The sequence below is a fragment of the Halichondria panicea genome, chromosome 3 (genome assembly GCF_963675165.1).
Source record: "Halichondria panicea chromosome 3, odHalPani1.1, whole genome shotgun sequence".
NCBI lineage: Eukaryota > Metazoa > Porifera > Demospongiae > Suberitida > Halichondriidae > Halichondria > Halichondria panicea.
In genome coordinates this window covers 2,138,079-2,149,587 of record NC_087379.1, presented here as the reverse complement: position 1 = coordinate 2,149,587, position 11,509 = coordinate 2,138,079, and the positions used below count along the sequence as shown (strand labels likewise).

The following is an 11,509-nucleotide window of genomic DNA, read 5'->3' as shown; positions in this document are numbered from 1 at the left end:
GCAAAGAACTGCACTTTGCTCAACGCATTTGGATAATCATTACGCATGCATTACGCATGGTAAATACTTCATACATAGAAGCTGCTACGAAGCATAAGCAAGGCAAGCAGGGGTCCTTGGGCACAGATTTAGCACCACAGCAAAACACAAGTAGAGAGAGATGCCTTCGCTTGGAGATTTGTATAACAATTAGGAAATATGTGTGGGCGTAAGATCACGATTTAATTACATTCCATTGGTTTTGTGAGCAATCAACATTCCATTTTGAAATGACTTCATGACAAGAGTGCTCAGACGGTGGTTCCAAAAGAACGGCGGCTGATTCATGAGACTAGGACTGTCCGTGTTAGACGGAAGCATTAGCAGAATGGCCGGAAGTAGACAGGAAGTATATAGATCTGTGTTGCTGGGTATATGGTTGCAGCCTCCTCTGTGGGCCCTCCTGCTAGTGAAGACATATCAAGGAAGTAGGACTCTGAGCTATGTGTGTATACGTGTGTATGCAAGCTTTTAGTTTTGAAATTCTTTTTTTTGTAGGTTCTTTCTACTCTGGAAATGTGTCCATGCTCTACATTTATACAATATAAAATATCCATGACAACTCATCATCTATATAACATTATTATGAACTGCAGACAAGCTATGACATTGTAAAGATACACGTACATTATGAACGATATGAGTCAGAATGTGTTGTCAGAGTCCGGTCTTCTGCGTTTGGGTAACGGTTCGTGAACAATTTTTTGACAGAACTTACCTGATCAACTATAATAAGTGTAGAAGAGTGATGCTTTCACAAATCTAATTAAACATTTAAGGCCAATCATAAAAGTTCAGGGAATCGATGTATCTCAATCAAAATAGCACAGCACGCTGGTAACTTAGGTTGAAAGAACTGGAGTGATGAGTTGAGAGAGGGGGTGTAAGGGTATATTCAGAACGTACTGACAAATTCCAAATGAGCTGGCACTGAACACATGAGGTGACGATGACATCAACTCTTGGCAGCTTGACAATGGTGAGCACGTTCTTGACGGCAATTAGTTCAACACTGACTTTGCAACCAAGAAGTGGAGAGATTCAAGAGTTGCTGGTCGACTCAGGTAAAGGCTGATGAGAGCAGACGGGGGATGTCTGCTGCTTCTTGCTTTTCTTTCGCTGAAAAAAACGCAATTTCTGACTTCCCATACCCATTGTTTACAATCACACCTGTGTGGGAAAAGAGCAACATGACATTTTCACACTTTTTCATTGAGGCAAAATTCTTCTTTCGAGTTAGTACAGCTACTATGTAATAGCTATTCTCATAGAGTAAAGCTAAAAGAATCAGAAAATTCACACTAAAACTTTCAATTGTGAACGGTCAGATCAGGACACCCCACACAAAGAAGGCATCCCATTCGACTTATTTCACAACACTGGAGAACAACAAAAAGCTTACATATCAAAAAAAGGGGCTATCCTGTTAAAGCTCAAGTCAAGGAAACAGCCAATATGCTTACTAGCTTCTAAAAGTGTATCAGAAACTAGATTCTCCCCAAACAGTGCTAAAAACAGGTAAATGGTGAGTCATAGCTAACTTAATTAACTTGTAGCTCAACAGGTATATCTTATTACTTAAAACGCTCAAAATATTGTTAGTATAGATTACTACTGACATTAAAAGCTCTTAGATAGTCGTTTCTTACCTTTAGAACCGAGTAAAACTCTGAAAAGTCTTTAGCCCGCTCAAAATTTATAGTCAATTCGCGGTCTAACGCGGATAGACCTCAGCTCTCAATGTATGATCTATAGCGCACGTGATCTCGTTTCCAATGTCTAACGCGGATAGACCTCAGCTCTCAATGTATGATGATCTATAGCGCACGTGATCTCGTTTCCAATCCCTTCCTCTACTATCTATGGGGTTGTTATAAAACAGGGACTGAGAAATGAGGAAATGAGAAATAAGAAATGAGGAAATGAGGAAATAAGAAATAGGAAATGAGGAAATGAAGAAATAAGAAATAGAATAATAATAATAGAATAATAATAATAATAATAATAATATATTTATGGTTACGATGGCATTAATTTTCATCACAATAATTATGACATTGTTATAATAATAATAATTATATAGATGCACAAAAGTAATGACTGATATCAGCCAAGAAGCTAGTAGGTGACTAAGTATTCAGTTATCAAATATATAATTATATAGTGGCACCTCCACACAGTACAGGTTGTTGGACACATTGTAAGAATTAAATTTTACCATCGCTTCAGATGGCACAGTGAGCTTTCTTCATTAAAGGTAGCATCAGCTTTCACTAGGCATTGCTTGTGAGAATGGTAATGGGAAAATTGCTTTCTTCACCCTGTAGCGAGATTGGATATGTACCAGTACAGTGTACTAATGTCATTACTTCCTGCAGCTTTACGACAGGACTGGCAGATCATTAGAATTTGCTTGGTTTGACAAACAGTTTTGGAGGTTTCTTTGCTGTTACTTACATGTAGATGTTGACATTGAGTCCAGTCCATTGACTATCACTTGGCCACCGGATTGTGAAATCAGTGAATGTATTGCCAGTATAGCCACGCACAGGTAAATTGTTTGAGACTGTGGGACTGTAGGACAGTACATGTAAGTACCGTTACGTAGGTAGATCTGACGTCTGAACTATGCCAGTCGTACATGGCACACAAGTAGATAGAGGTAGAGAGTGTCACACCGTGTACCAGAGGAACATAAGTTCTGTATGGTGGGAGAGCACCAGGAGAATTGTCACCAGGAGGTACGTACCTGTAGCTCAGTAGATGTTAGCTTCGTCTTCAGACTTGCTCTGCCCATAGATATGCTCTGCCTAACAGCTCATTTTTCGTTCTCATTTCTTCATTTCCTCATTTCCTATTTCTTATTTCCTCATTTCCTCATTTCTCATTTCCTCATTTCTCATTCCCTGTTTTATAACATAACAGCCCCTATCTTATGGGCTAACGAGGCAAGTTAGTTAGAGTGCGCATGCGTAGTAGTCTATTCATAATCGAATCAGACAGCTCCTCCTCTTTTTTAGATAGAACCCTTCCTCTAGTTGGGCGGAGCCCGACCTTGCCTTCCTCTTCGATCTAGCCAGGTTCTACTGTTTTTCTACTGTATTTCTCCAGCTTTCTTTACAGGTAAGATCAATTATTATTATAAAATGAATTCATAACTGCACTGCAGGTGGTCCTGTGTAAGGAAGGCCAGGGTATATAATTATTATATAAGGTTATAGGGTATATAATTATTATTACAAAGCTAAAGGTTATATATTCTTCAATCTCTGGTTTTACAGTATAGTAGTCTCGAAATCCAGCCTCATTTTGAGAAAAAGAGTCCTGAACTTCACTTAATTGTGTCAGGCCGTGCCGTGGTTAGATATATAAGTGTAGTGAAAATTGAGTGTTATCCATATAGCCCCGGCCAGCGGGGGACATGCTTATATCATATAAGGACTTGTACTGCAGCGATTCCAAGTCGTTCTCAAAGGAGAAAGACGACCTGGTATACACTGTCTGCGCATGCGTGAATTGCCTCAAGAATCTTGGGGAGGATCGAGATATTTTAGTAAACTATAATCAGTATTAATTTACAATGATGTCATTAATTGCACAAATGATAGCAGGATACTTGTGTCCTAGACTAATGCCTATACTTTTCTGGCTTCTATACTTTTCTTCTGCTCTTGCTCACGCTCTCTCCAGTGTTGAAAGGTCAGGTTTTGTACTGTAGTAGAGTGGTGGGCGTTTTCTGTCAGTACCGACTGGCTCTGGCAAGTGTACTTGTTTCCAGACACTTGTTTGATGCCATCTCAGTAAAATCGGTGCTCCTTGTAGCCTAGTGTCAGGAGAGAGAAATCGCCATCACAACTCTACTGAACAACCACGTGTCAATTGATAATTATGCCTCGAGGCGTAGCCGCACGAGGGATACAGTGAAGGTGATTGTGTGTGTGTGTGTCTGTTCCAGCTGTAACTGCTCAACGGTTGCAATGAGACGAAAACTAACAGCTTCTATAGGCTTCTATAGGCTTCTATAGCCACGTTCTCTTGGATTTTGATTCGTGGATTAGCAAACTAAAGCTTCTTTCTCGAGTTATGGCTATTTTGACTCACATTGAAGGCTGTTGCAGTCTCTTTAGAATCTTTTATAGCATCATCCGTTCGCACAAACTTTCTATTCAACATAATTATGGGTTAGCCTTGCACTAAAGCGCTAGTTAGCTACAAGAGTCAGAAAAGATCTGTTAAGCAGCTAGCTGCATGTAGCCATTTGTTGCAGACACACCCTTTAATCCAGTGGCAACTTATTCTTTTTCTTGAGGTCCGGTATACTGGTAAGCCACAATGATATACCATATATAACAATAGATGCATGTATACACATGCAAGTCTGGTAACAATATAGACTGATACATGACTGTACACAAGTCTTGTCTCTGCTTGTTTAGATATACTGTATAGTACTACTGTCTGTGCTTTAATATACTCTGCATATTCCTTTGACAATGGTTTGCTCCCACTGTTTGGCTACAGGCCATTAATTTTTATAACATTCAGTTGCTTCAGCCATCAGATAGGCTTCTGCCATTCAGCTCCTCTCCTGTAATGACTGTCTGGAATTCAATTCTGTCAACAATTGCAATCAACACAATAATAACGTATAATTATACCTCTTCACATATTCTAATAGCTTTTGAGCGAAAGTAAAACAACGGCGAGAGGCATTAGCAATTGCAGCTTGCACCATACTATTGAATCCACCCATATAGGCGCAAAAAGTGGATACCAGGCCCTCTTTTCACCAAAGGACCTGCATGGACTATGTTATGCAATACTGCTCCGTAGTATAGGCATCATGATTATAAACCGCATATCCGATTATGAGAATATTATTATTTTGAGTCATGCCTCGAAGCATAATAGCTATAGGAGAATGCTGGAAGCATTGTGTAGGGCGAGCCTATAGTCTTAGCGAAGAGAAGTTGTAGTGAACAGTACACTTGTTCGACCTAAAGGTCTCAAGGGACACTAGAGCAATTGGCATCAGTTATGATTGGCATGCAAAGTTGAGCTCTATAATATGTTGGCTAGCTGACTCAGGTGACATTTTGTGGCTCTAAGAACACTACAGTATCGAGGTTCTTAGCAATCTAACTGCAATTCTCTCTTCCTCTTCGATTCGAACCTTTTGACAACAGACAAGCTTCAGACAAGCTTATTAGCTAGCTTGTTGTCAAACTTCCCTTAGCCTTTTGCCAGCACATGGTGTCTTAGATATGGCATAGGGAACGCCATTGCCTCGTGATTGCTTTAGTTGTTGAGCTGTATCAGTTTCATCCAGTAGAAATATTAATGTCTTGCTCGTGATTGTACTAATCGTTAGAAAATGCAGTGATTGTCATGCTAAAAATCTTGAAATGACCGTGGGACAGACTTACAGACGGATATGTCAGATATCCGATCGCTGAGCTTCTCTGCAGTATACTCGCTACTATATGGGGCGAGACCTGACAATTATATAAGAGAATCACTGGCATAGACAAAGAATAAAGACTTTAAGTTATTGTTTACATAATAATTATGTGTCTAACGATTAACCCGGTCTTTAGGACTTCCTTCAGCTGTCCAAGCTAGCACATACTTAAGAATTATTAGGACTGGTATATTGCGGCACTTGTTGCAGGGACATTTGAAATGAAAAGTGCAGGGACTAAGGGTGCCGTTGTGTCAAAATCCCGTATAAAAAGGAATTAACGTTTTAAAATGGAGCCGACGTTATAAAAGAGTCGAATTCTGTTTTGTAGTAAGTCGACCTTTACAATTTAACGGTAAATTGGAGAGTGTTAGGGAGCCAGAGCCGAGGGGTGCTGCACAGAGCAGGCTGGAGAAACCCAATGAGTGGTTCCAGCCTGATCTGTGCATCCCTACCCCTACACTCTCCAGTTTTACCAAAATTAGTAAAGGTCGATTTACTCAAAAACACAGAATACTTAGAACACACCTAGCCAAGATTAAGTGTTTTAATCCGCCTCGAGCATTACGTTAACCTCGAGCCAATCCTCGGCACTGGCATTAAAGCACGTGGTCTTGGGTAGGTGTGTTCTAAATGTTTTAGTGCTTCACGTGACCCACTTGCCGGATTGCTCCGTATACTATGGTTCGAAAAATCAGTATACTGTAGCCATTTTTTTAGCTAGTCGATTTGCTGCACCTGTAAGTGACTCCAAAGAGCTTAAACTGCATTCTTCTGCTATTCCAGTCAAAACTAATGCGTGTACGGAGTGGGGTGTTAAACTCTGGGCGGATTGGTCAAGAGCAAGAGCTGTTGAAGTTGACCGAGTAAACCCAACAACACCATTGCTACAAATGCCTGTGCCAGACTTTGCATACTGGTTGGGAAAGTTTGTCCTTGAAATTCGCAAGCAAACAGGAACAGAGTACCCTCCAAAGACATTGTATGCCATTGTTTGTTGCTTTAAGCGGTATTTTGAAAGAAATGAAGTGTATAATTATGATGTCAACCCATTGAGTCCGCTTGATCCTAGGTTTGGGAACTTTCGAAGTATTTTGGATGCGGAGATGAGCGCCTTCATGGAACGGGTTTGGGAGTATCTAAGAAACAAGCAGAACCAATCTCACCTGATGAGGAAGCCATTCTCTGGGCAAAAGGGTTCTTTGGTACGCACAACGTCCAGGTACTCACGAACACTGTGTATTTCTATAATTGCAAGGTGTTTGCTCTACAAAGCTATGATGAGCATCGTATACCTTAAATGTGAGCAGTTGACAAAGAAAGTCGATGAAAAGTCGAGAGTGTACATGCAGTACACAGACTATGGAAATAAGGGCAACAGAGGTGGGCTCAAGCACATTAAAGTAGACCCTAAAGTCGTCCGGCAATATGAAAATACAAGCGATCCAGAGCATTGTATTGTTAATATATTTGTGAAGTATCTCCTCTATTAACCCCAGGATGTGGATTATTTTTATTGTCGACCTCTCCCTGATGATGGTTCTGGCATCCCACGCTATGGGAAGCAGCCTGTAGGAAGAAATAAGCTGTCGCAAATCATTCCACAAATGTGCAAAGAGGCTGGGATAGAAGGGAGAAAGACCGGACATTCTGGAAAAGTAACCTGTGCTACTACACTGTACCGTCAAGACTTCAGCGACCAGCTAATAAAGGAACGTACAGGACATCGCTCGCTTGAAGCTCTACATAAATATAAACGAACTGGACCCGACCAGGTATCGATGGCACTGCTCCCACAAATAGACGGGAAAGAGAACAAGAAACTGTGTATGGATGCTAATGATGATGATGATGACTTTATCCCTATGAAGAAAAAGCCCAAAATTAAGCCAGAAGACCTCAAAGCCATGATTGAACATTCATCTTTACAAAATTGCACACTCAATATTCAAATGAAGTAATATTTTGTATGTATGTAATTCCTCTCTGGTGCTCTTGATTGATATAAAAAATGAAGAAAAAAGTGTGCATTAACTAGTTAAAGCACACTTAAGTGTACATTATGCTATTTAATGTAGGTGTCACATGACCACTTTTGTGCACTGATCAGCACTATAATGGTAAACATGTATTAGTTTATTGCCCAGCCATGCAGGACTGTGGCCCTCGGGCATTATGTCATCCAGTGCAATATGGCATGTTGCACGAGGGCGCCTGCAATAACTAACTTGTTGCCCAATGACGTTAAACTCGTGTGACTGGTCGTATAAATCGTAATAAAAGACATGTGTTTTGAAGGAATTTAGTGTATTCATTAGTTTTGCTGAATTCCATAGTAAATTTCTTACCACTTCTAGTTTTAAAGTAGTATAGCCTATAAAAGGGACCAAATGAGTATTGGGGATTGGTGGGGCATAAGTCCAAAATGGACATCTCTTAAAGAAATCTACTGCATTTACACACAGTGCAATATATGGTTGCCATGCATGGTTGTGATGCACAACATGCCATATACTGAGCACTGGATTGCTTTGATCTGCCCACTCACTGGGCAACAATGACTCTTTTGTAACGTCAATTTTTTGACCAATGCTGCTCAAAGACAATAATTATGTCTCTGGTTCATATAGTTGAGAGCCATACAATAGCTGAGGTCTCACTAGGGAAAAGAAAGAAAATTTCTTTTCAGCACTCTGAAAGCTTTTATAATTAGCTGAGATTGAGTTGTAGTGAGTCTCCCATTTGTAAAAGAAGTCCAAGATCTCTGTTTTACTTAAAGAGTATTTTATGCATGATTCATCCAGAGTATATAAATGGAGGATTGTATGGGTGGGGTGCAGGTAATTGATATAATAGAGGAACAAAAGTGTGCTTTTTTGATTAGAGCGACCACCTGTGACTTCACATATTATTTTGATTTTGTCTAATAACTAAATTTCTAATACTAGTACTATGAGTGCATATTAATATGGTATGCTTTTCTATTCACACAGTAACATAGACAATGGCTGTAAATCCTCAAGATTTCGAGCAGTTTACCCTGAGACAAATTCGCATCACGGGGAATGAGTTTGGACGTGGTTCCCACGCTGTTGTCGTGGAAATAGAGTATCGAGGACTGAAATGTGCCGGCAAGAAGCTTCACCGAGTTCTCTATGAGACTAGAATCGGGCATACAGCACAAAGGTATCTGGAGGAGTGTCACCTGCTCAGTCAAATTAGGCACCCCAACATTATCCAGTTTCTGGGAGTCTGTTTTGAGGAAGGCTCTCAGTTCCCAATCCTAGTCATGGAGTTCCTCCCCACCAACTTGACCCGCTGTCTCGACCGCTACGGTATTTTCCCCGATGAGATTAACTTCTCCATCCTCCATGATGTCTCACTGGGGCTGGCCTACCTCCATGGCCAAACACCAGTCATTATGCACAGAGACATCTCAGCCAACAATGTCCTCTTGTCCACTAACATGACGGCCAAGATATGTGATCTGGGGGTTGCTCGAATATTGAACCTTCAAGTGAGTCGAATGATGGAGACCCCTGGCACCCCATCGTACATGCCCCCCGAAGTGATGATTGCCGACCCCCACTATGACACCAGTGTGGATGTTTTCTCCTTTGGGATCATGATGATTCACACCTTCACAGCAGAGTGGCCACTACCAAAGATCGGCCCCAACAGAATCGATCCTGCTAATCCTGACAGACTGATACCAGTGACGGAAGCTGAACGACGTGAAGAGTTTCTTCGAAAGATTCCGCCAGATCACCCTCTGATGGACCTCATCATGCGCTGTCTCAGCAACAACCCTCAGCAAAGGCCTAAAACAGCGGAGATAGTGGGTCGGGTGGTGGGTGTGGTACTTGAACACCCTCCCTCCTTTGAGAACAGAGTGGAGATGCTCCAGCGAGTGAGTGCCCTACTGACAGAGAAAAGGGAGCTTGAGGAAGAGATTGTGAGGAAGAACTCGGCAATCGAGAAGAAAGCAATCGAGAACGAGGCACTGGCGGAGGATAAAAGACGGCAAAAGGAGGAGAGTAAAAACGCTGTGGAGCGTATGCAGCTGGCACACGTAGTGAAAATTAATCAACTCAAACTGGAATACGATGAACTCACGTCATCTGGAAATACTGCCCATTCCAATCCAGACCCCAAATTCAACATTGTTGTGTATGGTATCAAGGAATCACCGAATGGTACCTCAAGGCAAAATCGAATGTCGTATGATAGCCAGGAAGTCTTCGATGTTCTTGAAACTGTCGACAGCGCCATCACAGTTCAATCAATTCGTGACTGCTTTAGAATAGGGAAGTACTCAAATGGTAAACAAAGACCAATACTTGTGAAGATGTCTCGCTCCCGTGAAGTACAATCAATCTTAGCTAAGCACAGAAGTCTACCACAAAAACCGTCAATTTCGATTAAGCCTGAAATGTCGTTTAAAGAGAGAGCTGTCGAGAAAATCCTTCTTAAGAAGCGCTGGGAGTTAATGGGCGAAGGAGTCGAGAAAGGAACGATAAAAATTAAACGTAAAACTCTATTTGTATGTAACAAAAGGCACGGGTTCGTAAATGGATCTGTATATATGTTGTGCAATCGAACTAATGACAACGAAAACGATGAAAATACACCCCTCGTCAGGCCGATCTAGACCACACAGGTACAGACAGCCAAATTTCCCCTGATAAGACTGCAAAAGTTTAAACAGTAGAAAAACAGTAGATCTTAGAAATATTTTTTATAAAAAGCAGGTTTAAAGTGGTCAGGCCAACATTCAGGCCAACTTACAATTTTGTAAGTTGGCCTGACCACTTTAAACCTTTGCTACGCCCCTGTGAGCAGAGAAGGTTATATAGAGCACCATTAATTAATCTGTTTCTCTTTAGCGTTCTCTAGCTCTTATTTACACTGATAAGCTTTACCATTCTCACCTTTGTCAAAGAATACCTTTGAGGTCACCCCAAAGGAATTATTCTATCACATGAATGAACGGGTTTATAATGATGCGTGTCCAACCTCCTCTGTCAACAAAAATAGTCCTATATTTTGAATCTTGTTTTTTATAGTAGTTCAGCATGGCATCATGGCTGTCTTCCAGACAGTTATTTTGCATCAGGATTGGCTACGCACGCTGCATAACACCACTCTGTCAAAACTTTCTGGGGAGAACCTGGCCTGTGTATAATTATTGTGTGTAAATTTCAACTATAGATAGCAAATACAAAAAAGAGGCTTCGTAGTCCTATAGTTTATGAGATATTACATGTAATTCGCCAAATTTACCCGGTATAATTATACGGTAATTGTGAGCGCATAGAGTAAAAATGGAAGCTTATGCACACTTCAGCAAAATTGATTTTATTTCTATTTTGGAATGATGTAACCTTAATCAATGTATGTACAGCATTGCAAGTCAGGATAATGTTCCATTACCACAGGAACGACACACTCAATGGGAGTAGTTTTGCATAGAGTAAAAATGAAACAACGCTCAATGCAAGCATAAACTTGTAGCTGTACCGAACAGGCTCATTACTCAATCTCTTCTTAATAGATCTTTGCCTGGATAGACGCTGGTGAGAAATTCCCAGGGCATGGTGTATGCAGCCAGAGCAGAAGTAAAAGTTACCTAGTGAGTCAAATACATTATTTCGAAGCCATTCGTTTTGTTTCACAAGATCTCGATATTGCTGACTTTCGGGTCGCTTTGGATGGGGATTGATGGTCTTTCGTCGCTTAAGTTCAGATCCTTGCCTCTTCATCCCCTTAAAAGTATCATAATACTTACTAAGTATGGGGGCACAACTCTTGCATACTTTGCATTCCAGTCACTAGGCTGAAAGTCACTTGGACCAGGTAGGTCATCAGTTTCCTCAAAGGAGGACTGAAGTTCCTTGGAGAAGTGGTATGCCTCCCCTCTTAAGTACAATTCTTTTCTCTTAGCTCTTCTCTCCTTTCTGGAACCAGGAGAAGGTCCACTGGATTGCCTGACTTCATCTTCGTCATTTT

At 40.9% G+C, this 11,509-nt stretch overlaps 1 protein-coding gene and 1 long non-coding RNA gene across 2 annotated transcripts; one reads left to right on the top strand and one right to left on the bottom strand.

The window, feature by feature from the left end:
* Positions 1-584: 584 nt before the first annotated feature.
* LOC135333604 (uncharacterized) lies at positions 585-1,900 on the bottom strand. Its single transcript, XR_010393994.1, has 2 exons — positions 1,689-1,900; positions 585-1,209 (listed from the first exon to the last, which is right to left on the bottom strand). It is a non-coding gene; the product is annotated as an uncharacterized LOC135333604 (long non-coding RNA).
* Positions 1,901-3,077: 1,177 nt separating this feature from the next.
* LOC135332949 (cyclin-dependent kinase-like 2) lies at positions 3,078-10,809 on the top strand. The gene is made up of 2 exons (XM_064527884.1): positions 3,078-3,162; positions 8,494-10,809. Exon 2 carries the CDS (start codon positions 8,505-8,507, stop codon positions 10,149-10,151), a length of 1,647 nt encoding a protein of 548 aa, XP_064383954.1. The 5' UTR covers positions 3,078-3,162; positions 8,494-8,504; the 3' UTR covers positions 10,152-10,809.
* The last annotated feature ends 700 nt before the right edge of the window (positions 10,810-11,509 follow it).

What these genes read in the sequence shown, in the direction of transcription:
- LOC135332949 (XM_064527884.1), top strand. Translation starts at nt 8,505, where the DNA reads ATGGCTGTAAATCCTCAAGATTTCGAGCAGTTTACCCTGAGACAAATT.